The sequence below is a fragment of the Lampris incognitus genome, chromosome 16, assembly GCF_029633865.1.
Source record: "Lampris incognitus isolate fLamInc1 chromosome 16, fLamInc1.hap2, whole genome shotgun sequence".
Classification (NCBI taxonomy): Eukaryota; Metazoa; Chordata; class Actinopteri; order Lampriformes; family Lampridae; genus Lampris; species Lampris incognitus.
The window spans coordinates 33,435,922-33,456,406 of NC_079226.1; the positions used below are offsets into that span (position 1 = coordinate 33,435,922).

General features: G+C 47.4%; 1 protein-coding gene across 2 annotated transcripts in view; it reads right to left on the bottom strand.

Annotated features, from left to right (window-relative positions):
• esr2b (estrogen receptor 2b) overlaps positions 1–19,925 on the bottom strand; it is a 42,104-nt gene extending 22,179 nt beyond the window's left edge. The window contains exons 1-2 of one of the 2 annotated variants that reach the window (XM_056296079.1): positions 19,904–19,925; positions 1,413–1,940 (exon numbers count right to left, since the gene is read on the bottom strand). In XM_056296079.1, the coding sequence (XP_056152054.1) occupies positions 1,413–1,843 (431 nt within the window). In that variant the 5' untranslated portion in view covers positions 1,844–1,940; positions 19,904–19,925. Of the gene's footprint in view, positions 1–1,412; positions 1,941–19,544; positions 19,704–19,903 lie in introns of those variants that run through there. The other variant, XM_056296078.1, reaches the window with a different exon arrangement.
• Between the last annotated feature and the right edge of the window lie 560 nt (positions 19,926–20,485).

The following is a 20,485-nucleotide window of genomic DNA, read 5'->3' on the forward strand; positions in this document are numbered from 1 at the left end:
GCCGACAGGCATTTTGCCGGTGAAGAAGTTACTTCAACGGCATTTCAGTCAACTCGAAAATTGCATCTGCAGACTGTCAGCATTGTTCAGCAGAACCACCCGGGCACCGCTCGCTGACAGCCAGCGAGCACAATAAGCCGGGCGGGATACGTGATCTCCAGTGAAAACCATCCTCGGGAGTAAGAACTTACAAAACGGAAAATGGAGAGAGAGTATTGAGGTGGTATAAAGAAAGAACAAAATGGCTGGATGGGTGAGAGTGGGATATTGTTTGTCTTGGAGACTTATTTGACGGGGACCAACTTAAGTCTTTTGAAAAATGTAAGAAAAAAGTGTAAGGATTTTTGGAAGCAGTTGTATCTTGGCACGCCTTGGACCATCACCGCTTACACCTAGACCCGAGATACAGGACAGGCTGGAAGAGGACCGACACTTCAGAAGGAAAACGTCATGCTTTTATAACCTTTTGTTTTTGGATTTTCCCCACTGTTTCTCCCCAATTGTACTCGGCCAACTACTGAACTCTTCTCAGCCGTCCCGGTCCCTGCTCCACCTCCTCTGCTGATCCATGCCTCCTCCGATACATGTGGAGTCGTCTTTTCACCCGACAGTGAGGCATTTCGCCAGGGGGACGTAGCACATGGGAGGATCATGCTATTCACCCCCAGTCCCCCCCCCCCCGGAACAGGTGCCCTGACCAACCAGAGGAGGCGCTAGTGCAGTGACCAGGACACATACACACATCCATCCGGCTTCCCACCCGCAGACACGGCCAATTGTGTCTGCACAATTCACTGGACGCAGGATAGCCCTGCGACACTGGAAAACTAATGGAGATTTATCAGTGAAGGAATGGTTGGACGAAACCGCCACAATCTCCTGTGAAAGATTGTGCTACGAGCTGATAGATATAGTGATAAGGTTTATTGGTGGCATTATAAATTTCAAGCCAAGCAAGTTGAAACCTCAGAAGGAGTCACGTGTGTGAATAGTAAACCACTGTGAAGAAAATTCCTCTGGGTTTGACTGCTATAATACCAAACCCATGTGTAGATATGATTCCATCAAACTACTATTATGTACATTTTGAAAGCTGAATAAGGTAAGCTAGGTAGAAATGCCAAATTTCAGATAAACGAATAAACACTGAAAAATAATGTAGTGATTTTTTTGTGAAAAGGTTGACATGTTGATAAAGCAATATCAAAAAAGAAAAAATGCAAATGACGTTTTTCCTATTTGTCCAAGGAGAAGTAATTCTTCGTCACACCTTTGCATTTCTCACTTGGCTGTGTTTAGGATGTAGTCCTGGCATGGCCTGTTTAGAGGGACCTTGGTTATTCACCTGAAACCAGCTGATGAAAATGCTCCTGATTCACTTATTACAACAACAAGCAAGAATGTAAACCTACCTGTTAGTGCCGATGCCTTGGTGTTTGGTCTCTATCCAGGGGGCATGGTGGGTGGGCTCATTGTAAACCAAAGGCTGGGGGCAGTGCAGGGTTAAGGCGGGCACGTTGGGGTGGCTGTGGGCTGGCCAGAAGAGCGAGGGGCTGAGTGGCGGGTACAAAGAGGAGGGGCTGTCAGAAACAGACGGCCGGCTGTAGCTCAGCACAGAGGGGCTGTAGAAGCTTAGAGGTCCTTGGGCGTGGTTGTACTCAAGGCTGCCGTCAGTGTACAGAGAAGGGATGCAAACCGTGTGGCTGTCCACTCCCACAGGAGGGGTGTAGACTTGGGGCAGCGTCCCCGGGGAGGGAGCTCTCTCCTGGGCCTTGGTAGAGCCCACCTCTTGAAGCTGGAGGAAAGGTGATGGGTCAGAGTCAGTCCCAGCGGAAGAGGTCATTTCGGGGAAATCAACTATACAGGATTGAGGATGATGAAGATGATGCGAGTGGTGATAAAGCTGCTCCTTCTAATGCATTTCTCACTGCAGACAAGTCCTATGGTGGGAGGGAGAGAAACAATTACAGTATTACCGAAGCAAAATATTTCATTCAAATTTACATTAAACAACAAAGCCTCAACACAAAACGCCAAAGCATGTAACCAGGCATCTAATCTAGAAGTAGATAATCTAGAGTAGTCTAGAAACCAGAGAGTCCAAGGTGTGTGCCCCCATCCCCACATGTGTGTTTCAGTGGAAGTATCTTAATGTAAGACACTGAACTCCCACCTGATTGTGACCTATGAACTTTCTGCAGAAGCTCAGACCTCCCTACAACCACCCTGTATTGGCCGGTATGGAAACATTTCCCAAAGTGGATCATCTCAGTTTCAGCAAGAAAAGCACAGCAGTGACCAAAGGCACGCTGCTTCCTGTCAGGTCACTGGCTGGCCTCTCGTAACAGTAAGGGATAGGTGTGCTTTCATGGGTGGTTTGTTCCTCAGGGCGATGGGGCGATGCCCTGCCAAAGGGGAAAGGGAGAGAATTTCTCTATCACATTCCACCACAGTGTTACGCCAGTTGTGGCTGTTCTAGACAGTTCGTCTTGCGTCTGAATATAGTCCAATAAGTGCCAAGTTGTGTTCCGTGGAGTACCGTCCCTTTTGGGCAATTTCAATCTGGTTAAGGCTTTTCTTTCTGAACTGCAGACCCTGCAAGGCCACCTCTGTGTGTTCCAGGAGGTCTTGCACTTAAGTGTTTTTGTCGTACGTGACCGGGGCAGCCAGCCATACCTCATGGGCCATTGCAGAGGGGGTGGAGCAGAGACCGGGATGGCTCGGAAGAGTGGGGTAATTGGCCGGATACAATCGGGGAGAAAAAAAACAAAAAACCTCATTGGCCACTGCTGTACGTCACCATTATGTGTCTGCGCGTCCACCATATTGGAGTGTTCAAGATGTGTATTGGGAGCTGCAGACTTCACTACAAAATCAACTATACCTCGCTTCATTCTGAACCGACTCACATGAAATTTGGTTTGCTGTAGACGTGAGAAATTGAACATTTTACTGGTTACCTATTGGCATGAAATTCGGTTACTGGGGTCAGATCTAATCAGCTCTATGCCAAAACATTAACTTTTTGAATAGCCTCAACTTCCTCTGGGACACGCAGGCTCCGATCTATGAACAGGCAACATCAAGTGGGAATTATTTAGAATTTCACCTTTTGTGATTTTCTCCAAAAAAAATAATAATGTAGATTTCTATATCTATTATACTGTTATAAAGCCGCCTGGTTGCTTGGACAACTATGAGTGTCACCGACGTGCATCACGAGAGGGTGGAGAAAGCACGGAACATGAAAGAGGCCTTCTGGCAGTTGCCTGAATGAAACCTTTGGCTTTCGGGAGGGTCAACATCGCCACTCAGTTGGACGAGAGCTACAGGATAGCTGAGCGTCGTCACGACGACGAGGTGAGCAAGAACCGCCACGTCCTAACCTGTCTTACCGACCGTGGGACGTTCTGTGGCGTGTCCGAAGGTTATCTGGTGAAGACTGAACCAGATTACTGTGAGAGTGAGGACCTTACGCAGTTTTACTTGATTAAGAGTAATGCGGCCTCTCTTCACATTCAGAGGTATTTCTGAGGCCAAAGTGATAGATGAGTTTATCTGTTGATGACCCCAGTGGATTGTTTAGTCATTGTAGAGCCAAAATAATTTTACTCGAGTCGTTTACAATGAAGTCCTGGATGTAGCGGTCCACAAATACTGTCGTCTAAGGAACAATCCTTGGGTTATGTTGCCATCTAGTGGTTACTAGTGGTATTGCTATGTGACAATGCAACGTGACAATGTCAAGTTAGCTAGCTGGGGGGGGGGGGGGGGCATCCGGGTAGCGTAGCGGTCCATTCAGTTGCCTACCAACACAGGGATCGTTGGTTCAAATCCCCGTGTCACCTCCAGCTTGGTCGGGCGTTCCCACCGACACAATTGGCCGTGCCTGCGCGTGGGAAGCCGGATGTGGGTATGCGTCCCGGTCGCTGCACCAGCGCCTCCTCTGGTGGGTCGGGGAGAGGGGGGACTGGGGGGAAGTCGTGTGATCCTCCCACGCGCTACGTCCCCCTGGTGAAACTCCTCACTGTCAGGAGAAAATATGTATGGGAGGAGGCATGTGGTAGTCTGCAGCCCTCCCTGGATCAGCAGAGGGGGTGGAGCAGCAACCAGGGTGGCTCGGAGGAGTGGGGTAATTGGCCAAGTACAATTGGGGAGAAAAATGCACAAAAAAGTGAGCTAGTTGACTTAGGTTAATTTATCCATTGAGCAGGTCACCTTAGCCATCATTGCAACAATTGCCCCCCCCCCCCAAGAGATTTGGCAGGAGCCGCTTAACGTTATCTTCTGTATCATTAGTATTTACAGTATATAGTTTATTCATCTACTACTACTACTATTACTACTACCATTACTACTACTTTCGGCTGCTCCCGTTAGGGGTTGCCACAGCGGATCATCCGTTTCAATTTCTTCCCGTCTTCTGCATCTTCCTCTGTCACACCAGCCACCTGCATGTCCTCCCTCAACACATCCATAAACCTCATCTTTTCCTCTTCCCTGGCAGCTCCATATTCAGTATCCTTCTTCCTATATACCCAGCATCTCTCCTCCACACATGTCCAAGCCATCTCCATCTCGCCTATAGTTTATTCATGATGTCTTCAAAATTCACAAATCCAATCTAGTGAAAACAAATGACACACAGTGTCATGGATTCCAGTGTACAGTGTGCAGAGTATGCTATAACCTGGCACATTTAGTTTTATCTGCTCTCTCATCCAGTTCAACTCACTGGTTGACAGGAGTTTGCCTGTCACTGAGCTTGAGGATGAGTGACTTTGTTTCCGCTGCCAAGTAAGAAACCAAGAGGACACCCCAAAAGGAGATCGTGACGCCTGCTTTGAGAAATTGAATAACGGCACTAAACTATACGAAGAAAGAAATAAAACATCACCCTACAAAAAGATAATAAGCAGCTTAAACACAGGGTTGGCAAGATGTTATCACGTTTTAACCAACTTTTAAGTAAAAAACATTGGTGGAAACTAGCTGATATACTTGACCTCTTCACTTTGCATATGTACAAAGACCAGACATAACATGGTGGGTACATATACCACATACATCATCAGTCTGGTTTTTTATATTGTTGCAACTCACAGTTCAATTCCATGGGGGGGGGGGCAGCCGGGACCCTCCTACTGCTCTTGCCGTTGTTCAAGGACGCCTCACAACCACATGAAAATACAAGATACTAGGATGTTTTCTTACTCGAGGAAAACACCGGCGGAGGAAAGGCGGAGGGAGGCTTGCTGCACGGGTGGATGAGATCTGACAAGAAGGCTGCTTGGGGAAAACAGAGGCTACGTAGCAACATTTATCGTGGCTAACAATTACCCAAAAACGTGCCGTCACCTGCGTAACGTCACATTTATCGAGCTTGTCCTCTGATTGGTGTAAGTGACAGGTCGGTTGGTTAGGACCATCTAGCATGAGGGACGGCCCATTGTTCTGATGGAGCCATTATTCTGAAACCCCGGTAGTCTGAAAAATGTCCTGCGTTGTTTTCGATGGCTGAACTGATCCCCGTCTCCCTTTGCTACAGGATCATGGCATACCTGCCTGTTTGTCTCCCCACCTGCTGATCAGTCATCCAGCCACGCTGCCAAGCCTGCCTGCATCCCTGCTCTGCCTTGCTTCGCCAGGCAGCGGCTTCCATCTGCCCTCTGCCTTAATCCTCACCTCCACCCACCTCCACCCCCTTAGAACAGCCCAGAAACCTTCTCTGACTCAGTTCTACTCTGTTCTGCGTTTGGGTTCCCCTTGTTGACCATAACACCCTGATTCAAAATATGGGCATCAGGAGGGCCTTGTGGTCAGAGAGAGCGCCCCACAACTGAATCTGGACCCCTGCAAAAGTAAACGGCTCAGCGTACAGCGAGGTGCAGCTCCCGCTGACATGCGCGCCCAACTTCACCAAATGAAAATCAAAAAAGGAATAATTCGAGAAATAAACAAAACAATAATAAACAGACATGGTGAGAACATGCAAACTCCACACAGAGGACGACCCCCCCCCCAAAGACTGAACAACCCCAGGGTTCGAACCCAGGAGCTTCTTGCTGTGAGGCGACAATGCTACCCACTGGGCCACCGTGCCACCCGAGTTGCTGGGTTAGAATGTCACATAAATGTGTGACATATGAAATTTAATAATTAACTTAATGAAAAAGCCGGTTGCACCACCAGATGAGTGCCTACCATGTAGGCTCAGATACAGTTGTAGCATTACAGGTTCAACCCTGGCTCTGGGTCTTTGCTGTTCGTCTTGTATTTTCTATCTCAGTCTTGCAGTTCTTATAAATAAAGGCTAAAATGGCAAAAAAACAAAACCAAAAAAAAAGACCTACATTTTTAGAGCTCCACTTTATACTTCAATTCCGCTCTATCTTGTTTACTGGGTTTTTTCCCCCCATTGCTTTCAACTGTTGCTCTCAGTGCCATTTTTATCTTCCCAGCTCTGTTAAGTGTGCTGTGCCAGTCTTGTTAAATGTGAAGCCAAAAAAACAAAAACAAAAACAAAACAAAAACAAAAACAAACTTGAAAGGCTGGTCTGATCAGCGTCATTTCAAATCAATAGTTTCAAGAGGGGATGTAATGTTCCATACTCAATTGAATGATATGAAGATAAACGTTACATACATATAATTTTTTATATGAAGTGGCTTTTTTTAAACAATATATTTATTGAGATTGTCCTCCCCACCACCACAAAAAGATACAATACAGTCAATACAAACAGTATCAAACATCAGTTCCTCCCTCCCCCCTCCGAAATGTCCATAATGAAAAAAAAGAAAAAGAAAAAACGAACATTTGTAAGTACAAGAGATGGACACACTAACAGGTGAGTGCATGCAGAATATTATTCTCTTATATAATGCTGCAGTGTACTTTGGCCTTTTTGTGGCTTAGCCAAACGTAAAGTAGTTTACAGAGCTAAACAAAAGCCCTAGGCACCCACCAGGGTCAGCAAAGCCCAGGACCACCCGCACCGAAAGAGGCAGAGAGCGCGACCACCCCCCAAAGCCCAACCCCCTAGACACCCACAGGGACGAACCCAGTCCCATCCCCACAGACGCCCCCAAAACCTGGCCCCAGAGAACAGCCCCTCCCACCCCCACCCCCCCAAGCCATCCCAAGCACAGCCAGCAGACCCAGGGGGCACCCAAGACCCCCCTGCAGAGCACTGCAGTGAGGCGTCAAGTCTGACCACGGACGCCATAATTAAGAGAAGTTCTATTTTGTCAAAAGGTTACAAAGCCTCCACGGCAATTATCCAAAAGTAATGTTTGGTTGTTTTTTTTTAAGATTAAACACAATCTTTTCTGAAGGTAAGTATGATGGAGCTCCTTAAGCCACAAAGAGACAGTAGGGGGCTCCTCACTTCTCCAGCGAATGGCTATACATTTATTAGCTGCAATGAGGGCTAGTAGTTGTTTTTTTTTTTAAAGAAAAAAATCATATCGAAGCAATAAAATACAATCAAGGTGAAGTACACTGATTTTCACACTTTGAACGACTAAAGGTTTAAAGGGCATTTAATATCAAACCCTCGTAGCCATTTTCCAAAGGTAAGGGTCTGCCCATCAACCCCTGTTTTGGCTGCTGGTCATGTTCATAAAATGGCCCAATGCAAGACATAGCACATTACCGGTCCATGGTTTTTTTTTTTAACTGAGTGAGTAAAAAAGGAGCATAAGCCCTTCAGACAGAGCATGCATGTCTAGCAGAAACAATCTCATTATACTGATAATGTAATATACTACTAATGATGAGAATGGTAATACCTGCCCAAGTTCAGCTTGACATTGCAAAGCACGAATAACTCCTCAAAATTGTGGGAAGTCAACATTCTGTGGCAAATACTCAATTAATTGCAGTTCTTCAAAGCCGAATAAGTCACAGAGAACAAACCACATACTGAACTAAAACACAATTCAGGTATGAGAAGGGGGGGACAAGCGACTTACTTTGCACGCTGTTGAGCTGGAGAGCAAGGGTTGAGGCTATTGACAGTCTAACAAATCTGTTTAGTCAAAATGGCTGTGCCCAGGTTTGAGCTTTGGACGGACAGACATTCTGGTCTGTGAACTGGCAGGGCTGGCTGGCAGCCTTCCATGGTAAACCACCAGGCAGGTAACAAAGGTCAAAAGTCGCTGTCTTCACACTGTTCTCTTTTTCCATTCCACAACAGTATTCGTCCATCTCAACTGATTTCTAGGTTTCTTCTCCTCTTGTCTTTTTAGGGAAGCTGTAGTTTATCAGCTAGAAAAGAAGGCCCATAGCTAAAATGTCACCGGTTCAATTCCTAATTGCCTCCAAGGTGTCTATCCAGTCACGTAACCTGCCAAGACACTGTTGAGCAAGATACTGAACCCCTACTTGCTTGTTCTTTGTAAATGGTTCTAGATAAGGGTGTTGGAAAACTAAAATGTACACGGACAGATTAGGTTTCATCTCCTGCTCTCAGGAAGCTGCTCTGCACCGTGGCTGACCAAACTTGTCCTCCTGCACAACTCCATAATGCCCAGTATGACTGGTCGAAGGGGACCGGTCCTCACTGTGCTCCAGCTACCAGGAGGGTGACGTTAATGCCCGCAAACCAACCCTCACACTGGGTATTGTAGGGTCATTTTCAGGAATCATAAGAATCAGCGCATATAAAAAGCCGGTAAACGAAATAGACCTGCAAATAACCAACAATATTAGATGAGAAATAATATAACAGCTGCAATATATTAGATAACAAACAACAATATAGCGCCGTTGTTTCATTCGCTACCCATATATACATAATCATAGCATAAACATAACAGATAAACAGTAGATAAACAACAGTATACTGTCTTATAGGATGGATAAATCAGGAATCAGGAACAATTTATTGTCATTTCTTTCATGTTCTTGTGTACACAAAAGAAACGAAATTCCGTTTACCCCAGCCCACAGCAGTGCAACACAAAAGACAAAAACACACATCTCAAATTTCCCGAAAACCACACCACCAAAAACATACAAAAACAGAGAGAGAGAGAAAAAACCCCAGTGAACAACACAGTCCATTCAGTGCAACACAGTGCAAAAATTCCACCGTCCAGAGAAGGAACGCCAGCCAGGACGACTGTCGCAACTGCCAGTCTGCATGGGCTAGCAGTTAGCTTAGCCTGCCCCGCTTCCACGTCCTGTCAAACCGCCCCCGGTGCTTCCTCCTCAGGCGCAGCTCCGGCAGGGCCGTGGTCCCTGGGCCCGCCGGACACATGAGACCAGGCTCTCCCAGCTGACCCAACGTCAGCTCTCCCAGCCAGACACCTTTGACACACCTCCCCGTACTGCACACGACGACACTAAAACACACTCAACGCTAGGCAAGGCCGCCGCCACACCACCCTCGGTGTTATCGGAACTGCCGGTCTGCGTGGGCTAGCAGTTAGCTTAGGCTGCCCCGCTTCCGCGTCCCGTCAGACCGCCCTTGGTATTACCTCTTCGGGCGCAACTGTGGTCCCTGGGCCCACAGGATGCAGCAGACCAAGCTCTGACGCAGCAGACCAAGCTCTCCCAGCCATCAAACAAACTTAGAGGCAGACGTGGACAAAGACACTGCATGGACGGTACTGGGTGAGGCCACTGCAAACGTAAGTTTGCGCCGCCATCTTCCCACACCGGTACCGGGTGAGGCTGCTGCAAACGTGAATTCACGCCGCCATCTTCCCACTCGGTACGGTAATGCTATTGACAAATATATGCGGCTTAAAATAGTTTTTTTCTTCTACTGTGTAACTGACCTGAAACTCAAAGGCTACAGTCTGACCCTCTCCCACCACAAATTCAGGTAGCTAGTGTAACCGATTATTTTCTTGCCCGGTGCGGGATTCGATACGGGGTGTACTGCACCACAAGGCGACAGCCCTAACCGCTCGGCTAATGAGTCAGACCCGTTAACTAGGGACTAACGTGTCTTATTAGTAGTTTACACTAGTGTGTCAGAAAGCAATTAACCTTCCACCCCTTAAGCGATTCAACACTAACAAAATGGGTATTGTAGGGTCACCCTTTTAAAGGGTCTGACCCTTTAGTCTAGCGGTTAGCGATGTCTCCTGCGGTGCGGGTGATACGGGTGCGCTTCCCGGCCGCGGCAGTTCCTGTGGTTGCGTTGTCCCCCGAATTCGCTACATTGGTGTCAGAAGTGGGATGGAGCGACCGTAAAGCCATCGGAAGCGTATGCGCCCTGAGGCGTGAAGGAGCTGATATGCTTAAGCGCGGGGACGCGCTTCCCGAAGGAGGGGGTTAGTGTAACGTGCATGGATAAGAAGGCACGCTGGCCGCTGGATCGCGGGTCCGATCCTTTAGTCGAGTGGTTAGCGATGTCTCTTGCGGTGCGGGCGATACAGGTTCGCTTCCCGGCCGCGGCAGTTCCTGTGGTTGCATCCATTTTGGGCTGAAAACTCAAACTCCTCTGTTCCAACACTTACTTCTTTCCAGCTATCCCACTTCTTGGGTTCGCTGCATGTTCCTGTTATTTCTGCTCAAGTTTGATCTAAATTAATTTAATTAATTTCGGGTAGTTAGCCACAAGAAAACGTTTAATTGTCCTGTTCGAGAAGACCAAATCTCAAGCAAGATCTGCATTTAACGGGGTTAAGTCACCACCGACTTTGTCCTACGAGTCAAATGCTTTCTTAGGGCATGTTTACCTTGGCCGTTGTTTTTGTTTTTTTTAACCGCCAGCAGGGTTGTTAACCTCCGTGAAGTTGGCAGCCCACGTAATCAGAACATGGATACAAATATTATCATTCTTTAGTGCTGCGTTTGTGCCGCAAAAAATATCGTTTGTGCTATAATGGCTTTTGAGATGTTAAGCATTATTGCAACCGATTATTTTCTTGCACGGTGCGGGGTTCGATACGTGGTGTACTGCACCACAAGGCGACGTCACTAACCGCTCGGCTGAAGGATCAAACACGTTATGTGTCTTATTAGTAGTTTACAGTCGTCACCCTCCCCGGAAGCGCGCCCTCGCCCTTTGTCATTCCGCGCTCCGAAGAGACTTCTGAGGATCTGCACACTTCCGGATCCCACCGCTGCCACCAATGTAACCGGTTATTTTCTTGCCCGGGGCGGGATTCGAAACGGGGTGTACTGCACCACAAGGCGACGTCACTAACCGCTCGGCTAAAGGGTCGGACCCGTTAGCTAGGGGCTAACGTGTCTTATTAGTAGTTTACGTTATATTTATAGGCGGTGACGTCACTCCGCACTCCATTATCGTCCAAATCGTTCAAAATTGGTGTTGTGCGTTTTTGCTCGGGTTGTGCTGATTTGTGCCGCTAAAACAAACTTTTGTGCTGCAATGCTTCTTGAGATATTAAGCATTATATTTATAGGCGGTGACGTCACTCTGCACCCCATTATCGTCCAACACTGGTCTCGTTTGTTAGTGCTCGGTTTGTGGCCGCTTGTGCCGTTAAAAGAAACGTTTTTGCAGCAAGGTTGTTTTTTTAGATATTGTAACGACACGTTAGCCCCTGGCTAGCGGGCCCGACCCTTTAGCCGAGGGGTTAGTGACGTCGCCTTATGGTGCAGTACACCCCGTATCGAATCCCGCACCGGGCAAGAAGATAACCAGTTACAATATTAAGCATTATATTTTACAGGCAGAGACGTTACCCTGCACCCCATCGTCGTGCAAATCCTTCAACACTGGTCTCGTTTGTTTGTGCCGTTAAAAATCAACATTTGGGCTGTTTTAGTATGTCATAAATAAAACGTTTTTGTGGCGACCGACCCGGCGTAGAAGAACGAGTCGAGAGGCGGAGCTCTGCCCCTGCGCTGACCCGGCACGGAGCCGCCGACAGTCGGAGCCCCTGGTCGCCACAGGCTTTTCCTAAAGAAATTACACACTTCTGGACCCCACTGTCGTCAAAATCACACCAAACTGGTGTCATTCCTTTGCGCTCAGTTTCTGCCCTTATACAGGGGAAATAGTGTGTGTGTGTGTGTGTGTGTGTGTGTGTGGGGGGGGGGGGGGTGAGGCAACCAGCACACACCTCCTGCCTTCCCTCGTCTGTATCGGGTGACGGAGAGGAGCGCGAGCCTCTCTACCGGAGCACTGAGGCATTACCAATCGATCGACGCACAATTAACCCAGACAAGAACCTTGCATTGCCTATTTGTGCTGTTTAGACTGACCTTATACCAATAACCTTAGCAACACATGTCAGGAAAATGGAATACGAGGAGTGCAATTGCATAACTGAAAAATTAAAAGTATTTTTAAATTCTTATCTGCTACACCCGTTTGTGCAATTGCACGTGCTCTCTGAAGAAATATGATGGTCCCCCCCCCGCCTGGCCACACTTACAATATCTCCTCAGGGAAACAGAAGACTGGGGGTTAGCGATGCGGTAACCTTACAGCAACAACAGTACAAAGTAAAATCAAAATCAGCGTAGAAAAATAGCTGCCAAATCATCCCCCAACAAAACGCTTCACAAAAAAAATATGCAATGTCCTTGTTTCAGGACCATTCAACGTGTTCATCAGGAACAGAATATAGCCTATTGTTCGTTCAAAACTATTTACAAAAGTTTCCTGTTGTGTAAGTCAGGTTATGATTAGGGCTTGTAACCTTGCTTTGTGAAAAACACAGCGTGGGGTTGACAAGAAAGGTCATCATATTTCTCCCGGATCAAGGAGGACCTTCTGCGGTAGGCCACATAGTGACCAAGAGCATCCCTCGATGGCCCTGGTATGAATGCAACAATTCCTCGTAGTGCGAATGAGTCTTTGTTTACTTGCAAGTTGACTGGAAATTCAGGCAGTGGATAATGAGTGTCCGCACCTGTTTCTATGCACAATAGTTGTCCAGTAGTGTAGCTGTGTGTGACTGAGCCATGGCAGAGCAATTTCAATGGAGGGTCAAATTTCAAGCTATCTGGGCCCTCATCAGGCAACTTCAATGGCCTCAAACATGTGGATGGGTTAAGTAGTAGTCCATCTTCCAGTGCAGCTTGTAGCCGCCCCCTTCCCCCCGCTTGTAAAATGTTAACATTGACAGGGAGCAGAGGGACTTCCCTTGAATGTCCTATGCTTCGGCAACAGTATGGGGCGGAGCGCTGACTCTTACTTGTCACACTAGCAACTTGCTTCATAGTTGCAGTGATGATGTAGCTACTACGTTACATTCTGCATTCACTCGATTAACACCTGACTTCAGCTGTACAGACTCAAATGTATCAGACAGTTTTTTGCCCTCTGTGTGTAAACATCACATTGGACTCCCTTTGTGACAAGGGTTTTCACCAAGTGAAACATTTCAATCATTTTCTCTTCTTTGTTGACATAACTGCAAAATGCCTGTCATAGAATGCACAACAGAGACAGTGGCAAAAGGAATCAAAGGTCATGTAGTTGCAATTTCTTAGAAGACAAACTGGTTCGTTTTCTTTTCAAGTTAGGATCTACATGCGACCACTCAGGGCAAGGATTAAGGTAGGAAGAACTCCTCTTTTTAGGGGGAAGAGCAAGGCCTCTCCCGTTTTCAACGAATTCATCCCTTTGTAGATTCCTCTCTCCTGTCATTGTATGTTCATCTTCTGATATTGCAAGGACCCCCTGATGCTGTTTCCCATGACCCGATGTGGATTCCTCCACCTTTGAGATCTTTTTTATTTTTTTTAAAGTGCGCGCTGAAATCTTCACAGGTGTGGAGAACAGCTTCATCTTGCCTTCAATAGGCCGTAGGTGACGGACAATGAAGTGGTCTATATGTATCCTGTTTTGACTAGAGGGGCTTTTATTTTGAAAACCACTCGCTGATAACTTACCTGGTTCCTACCGCAAGTGAGAGAAAAGAGAAAACGGTGAAACGAAATGTTTAATGTATTAGCACACCCCCCCCCCCCCGAAGAGGCACAAGCTCTTACGCTAGTTTTGGGATTTCCAATAAATCTAAACTCATCAGTTCATGTGTCAGACCATCTTTAGGAGGGATATGCTACGAATGGGGTGCAGGGTAACATCACAGCCTATGGAATATAATGCTCAATATCTCCAAAAGCATTACAGCGCAAACGATAGTAAAAAAGAAAAAAAGGTGCTCCCAAGAGTGGAGGACAGCATTACCTCTTCAGAAAAGCGCTATGACGTGAGCTGTTTTATTTATTTATTTATTTATTATCAGCCGACCAATCACAACGAAGAGGGTGGATTACGTAAAGCCGGGTACGACGTTGTCAGTCTCTGATAACGCCGACAAACATGGCGATGCTGGTGCTGGCAGGAAAGCTGACACCTACTCTAGGCAAATATGAACACGGCCTCCTCTCTCCGGGCACGAGAAGCTGTTTAACCAAATAGACAAGCAGGCTGCAAAAATTACGTCAACACGCATCCGTACATCCGCTTTTCTCTCACTTTAGCTCAAGAGGTGCAGTAGGCACCGCTTTTCCTACATCGAAAAAAACAACACAAACCCCCCCCCCCCACCCAGCGTGAGCTATTATGGTAGCGCTCGTGAATTTTGAAGCAGTAATTTACTCAAAACAGCAATATGGTGCTAATAAAATGGCTGGCTGGGCTACTCTATTAAATCCAAAAGGGATGACGCGCAGCCCTCTCCATCTCCGCCAAGAACGCCTCTACATGCGATCAAGATCTGGAAGAGGAAAAAAGCGGCGCGGTATGTCTCCCGCCAAAACGCATCCAGTGAGATCGCAGCCATAGGAGAGGCAAAGGTTGGCCAGAATACCCTACTTATAAATGGACAGTGCCAAAAGGGGAGGTGAGGCAAGAGAGAGGCAGGGAGTTGTAGATTTAACAGGACAACATATAAAAAAGGGGGGGGGGACTGCAAAAGTCGACCATAAATCGCCAGTCTATTGGACAGTTGTGGTCAGACTTTCCCCAGTTAGCATCTCGTTAGCAGTAGCTTCCGCCTGTTAAGTAATGAGTCAAAAATGTGTGCTAGCGTTTATAATCTAGAAAAATCTGCCAGCGGCTTTTCCCTGTGCCAGTCACAGGCCTTATTTGAGGTGACTTTGTTTATGCCAACGGAAACCTGAACTGTTTGGAACAGTGAACCATCCGCCATCTTGTGACTACCCTATGTTACTACAAAATCACATCAGACTGGGCCACTTCTTGACAGGTTTGCAACAGCAGTAAAATCTGCATATTGCAGGTCAGACTGTTTATGTCTGAACTTGTACTCTGCGTGTGGTGCAGGGGATATAGGAGTAGAAGCCCACCTCTACTCCTGCAGTTGAAGCAAACCACCTCGTTGTTGGGCCTGCAAACCAAAATTTAGTCCCAAAAGGGTAAATGATATCCCGTCTTGTCCTTTAAAAAGACATGAATTTGCAGAATGAATTCCATGGAAATGGCTGCAGGAACTTTAAAATCCACTATGAATTGATTGATACAAATGGACAATTCATCACTATTAACGAATGAATGATGAGCAATCCTGCAACACTAAGATAACCCTTCAGAGGCCCTTTTATGTGGGAAAAGTCCCCCTAAGACTTCATCCACACTTTTTTAGAGTAAAGGTCGGCCGATTAAGATAGTTTTCTATAAAAGGGTCTGAATCTTCCTTCATATCTAGTTTATGTCTGCCTCCATTGCATGTACTTGGCAGAAGATGGATTCAAAGTCAAAGGTCTGCCTGTCAAGAAATATCTGCTGGGGTAGTCTATTCCAGGCCCCCTTTGGTGTCCTTTTCAGCACATTGACAGACCTACAGTAGTTTCATATATAAAAAAAACAAAAAAAGAACAGGAAAAAGCACTTTTAATGCCTTGCTTATAAAAAGAGGCTGGGTGCTAATGAAGCGTGTGACAGAGTTCCCAGCCAGCGTCGCATACCACCACACAAAGACCCACAGCAAAACCATTAGCCAGCCCCTATTCCTCCATTCTCCCTCCTGCAAAAGGAAAGAGAAGAAAAAAAACCCAACAAGGAAACACTCCAAGAAAAGACTTTGAGTGAGGAGGGGGAAACCGCCTTGTAGCAGATTACATGGGAGAGGGAGGAGCAGGACAGGGGTGCTTTTGGCAGAGTGAAAACCTGTCTCATGCTGAGCGGAGCGAAGGGAAGCAGACAGCCTGATTACGGTGGGGGCAGTCGGGGGTAATTTTGCCTGTCGCCTGTCTCTGCTGCTCCAGTTCCTACCTGGCAGACCAGACTCTCTATGATGTAAAAGACAAAGTAACAAAAAAGGGTCCATCTCAGAACGTTGACGACTCCCCTCCTGAAGGGAGTGTGGAAAAAAAGGCAAACAGAGCTGCGCTTAATTAACACGCTCTCTAAGATAAACTCTTTTAAGAGAGTTCCTAAAATAGGTGACACACATATCTTGAAAATTAAGTTTCTAATTTAGAGAGAAGAAAAAATTGGAGCGCTTTATCCACATTTTGCTTTTTGTCCCACTCAATAGAGGTATTTTATATTCAAAACTCACACGTGCGCCTTAAATTGGGTTGCTTTTGTACTTCTTCTCTAGAAGAGCACTTTTTTATCTTCTTCTTCTTTTTTTTGGGTTGCAGTCCCCCCCTCCCCCCAACTCGTGATTTGTGATCACTGAGGATTTTGTTTGATACCCTAGCACACCCAACTGCTTTCTTTTTTACAAAATGAAATGACTAACGCTCCACCATGTTTTGCAGCGGCACTGTGTACTCACGCCAAACACACAACTCTGTCAACATGGAGGTAAAAGAGCACGCAGACAAAGCTGTACGCCCGCACACATAAAAACACGTATACCTTCAACGACACGTCTCAAAACATAGACTTAAATTTTCCACGTAAGATATTACTTAAGTTGGTATTTGATAGATGCCCTATAAATAACTGCCCCTTACGTAACTGTATGATAGCAGGCTGGGACTCAAGCAGGGCTAAAAGGGGTTTTTCAACTCCCGTTTTTTCTTTTCTTCTTCTTTTTTTTTTTACAGTGTGCCAAAATACCTTTCATTTCTGCCAAAGAAATAAGTGAGGCAGGCTAATGAAATAAAGCAAAGATGAAAACTGACAGACAGTGATGCACTTGTTGCGTAAAGAGAGGGGAAGGGAAAAGAGCTCTGCAACATGTCTGCAAAACAAAACAAAAAACACAATAGAAAAAGGTCTGTGACTTGATTGTATGATCCACATAAACACACACACACACACACACACACACACACACACACACACACACACACACACACACACACACACACACACACGGGCAGCGGGGGGGGGGGGCACAATGAGTAGGGTAACTGCCTTTCAAATGGGGGCGTTCCTTCTTGACCCTCTTTGTCAGTTTGTCAGCCCTGTGGAAGTGCAGTTGAGCAAGGCATTGAATCCCTATCGCCTCAACGGCTGCATTTGTGTAGTTGACATTGACCTTTAACCTCCATGTATGCAGCAATAAAGACCAGATGCATGCACACACACACGCACACACGCACACACACACACACTGCCAGTAGGGATACTATAATTTAATCAAGTAAATTCAATTAAGAAACTGGTGAATAAAACAGATGAGACACATACAGATGATGGAGCAAAATGTTGCAGACTTATTTATGACACAGGAAGATATAACCTGCACTAATCAACTGTAGAGGAAAACAGAGTTCATGAGAAATTAGAGGTTGTACCTCCAAAACCTTATTTGACACAACGTAGAAAAAGCATTTTGCTGACGGCCTCTTAAAATGGGTATGTCATTCAGAAATGACCTCTGCACTTAGACTGTGACAACACACATGTCGCTATGCACACATGTTGCTATGCACGCACATGTTGCTATGAGGTAATGTCACACTGATACACGTGTTGCTACTTTCCCCTACTGTACCGAAAAGTGACACGAACACAGATGTGCCAAGCGCGATGTGCCAAGCGCTTCAAACGTGGGGGGGGGGGGGTCACAAAGCGGCCTTTTTGGCAAGACAAACGCGAACCCCGTCAGTCGTTCAGCTTTGCATTCCCTCCCGTTTTCACTCAGCCGGCCGCATCTGCACGTGCATGCTCACGCGGAGCGGGCAGGGCGCGGCGTCCCGCACCCAAGAGCACCGCAAGGCGCAAGGCCGGGGAAGCGCTCCCAGATAAGACGCTGAACCTGTGAACTTCCAGTAACAGGGCCGGCGGCGCTAGTCTCCAACCACCCCCGCCGCCGGCCCTTTGTACTCCACCGAGCTCAAGTGCGCCGCGGAATCCGAGCAGGGAGCGGGGCGTCGTGTCAAGAGACCCCGCAGAGGCCCAAGCCCGCGCGCGGAGGGCTCGCGATCGCTCCACACACCCCCCCCCCCCCGCTCGGAAACACTCAAGCGACAGCGTGGCGGCGCGTCTGCAGCTCACCACCGCTACAACGGCCATGTTTTAGTTACAGGGCGTACTAAGAGTATCTGTGTAACGGACAAACTGTGGTGGAACGGTGGAGAAGGGCGACCTTGAGGCGCTCCAGGCGTCTGCCTGCGGAATGCTTTTCTAAAAAAGCGGAGTGAAAAACCCGGATGACGGAAGGGGATGCGACCGTGTCCGAGTTGTTATTTCTGTTTAAAGGCAGGACATCCCTGTTCTCCTCCTCCACACACACACACACACGCGCTCACACGCACACACACACACACGCGCACACACACACACACACGCACAGAGGCAGCAGCTCCCCCGCAGCCAGTTATTTGTGAGTGGAAAAGGAATCTTAACATTTACAGTAAGATTATAATTACACGGAGAGCCGTCTCAAGGCTATGGACGGGAGACTGTGCCAAGCACACACACAACCCCCGCGGACTTCGGTGGAGCAGATATATGTCATTTGTTTTGCTGATATCATGAGACAGCCTATCGTCCACGGCGTCAAGAGATTAGAACGCCAACCACACACTTGACAATAAGTCGCTGAAAGGCACGTCTGGTCACAAGCGTGGTAAGCGAAACGCCTCAGTGCCGTTTGACATTTCTCACGACTCCTCTCGTTATTTCAACCCTTTTATTTCCGTCCACCTCCACTCGTCCGGTTCCACGACTTTATAAGCCCACAGTCAATTAACACTTGTTGCACTACACACCGCACTGTATGCAGTATGACAGCTTATGCCACATGGATCTCTGAACTTGTTGATGTGGAAGTGAACTTGTGCACCGCCCTGTTTTACCCCACTAACCCACTACTGGGGTAAAACAGCTGCTTGCGGCGGATGGATAATTTACAAGCTGCCCATTCAATAACTGAGACTGGAAGTGCTGTGAAGTGGTCTTTGCTATCATGAGCCACCCATTAGAGCTATATTTGATCCACGGAGCCAATAAAAATCACAGCAGCAGCAGCAACAACAACAACAACAATAACAACAACAAAAGAAACATGCAGCATGACTTGGAAACACACGGCTGCACCTGTCACGTAAACTGAACGTGTCCAGGAGTTGACGCCCCCGCTCTTATGGAGGGGGGGGGAAAGTTTGGGAGTTATCCGTTTTCCACAATTTACTCTTTTTTTCTTTTCTTTAACAACGACTTGTAAAGGCAACCAACCTGTCACGTCGGTTGGTCAAACGGCGCTCATCGCGGCGGAGGGGACTCGCCGCGGTGCCTGGCGGAGGTTTGGGGTTCGCAGTGTCCGACCCAGCGCACGGCCGACCCACGCGCAGCTCCGCGGCGGAGGAGAGAGCGCGCGAGAGAGAGAGAGAGAGAGAGAGAGAGAGAGAGAGAGAGAGAGAGAGAGAGAGAGAGAGAGAGAGAGAGAGAGAGAGAGATAGAGAGAGAGAGAGAGGAGAGAGAGAGAGGAGAGAGTGAGGAGAGAGAGAGAGAGAGAGAGGAGAGAGAGCGCGAGGGGGACCGTGACGCGCAAACGCCGAAGTGGAAACACTCATTCGGCAGGCACGAGGGCTTACGAGCTCTTCTGCAACAACCGCCTCGGCGTCCTCCAGCCCCTCGCATGTCATTATCTATTTCCTCCATCTGTCTTAAGAAGTGGAAGATCTGAAACGTCACTAACCACACCCCTCTCTGGAGCGCTGCCCGCGAGTGTTGCACTTGCGCTGAGGGCCAATACTGCTTTGGGGGCGACGTTTCCTCCCAGCTAGTCTGATTCTTCAAGCTTTGTTCTGCCTAAAGTATGCTTGTCACGCTCTCCGGAGTCTACTATTGTTCAGAGCCACCACAGGAGAGACGGCTACGATAATTCAACCAAAAGAGCACCCGTATTATTATTGACATTTTCAAACCCCCACATTTTATCTCTGTGTAGCTGTAATTACCTGATGATCATCCCTGCAACCGTTCATCCATCTGGAACCATTCTCAAAATTGAACACCACTGACGCGTCACAACTTGATACAAAGAAAGAAAAGAAAATGGCAAGAGTCTCCTCGATGGTAATCAAATCTCTTGGCTCTCATGGCAAAGGCGATGCAATGCTCCACCCATTGAGCCACACGGTGAATGAAACCCCCTACCCTGGCAGGGCTGGCGA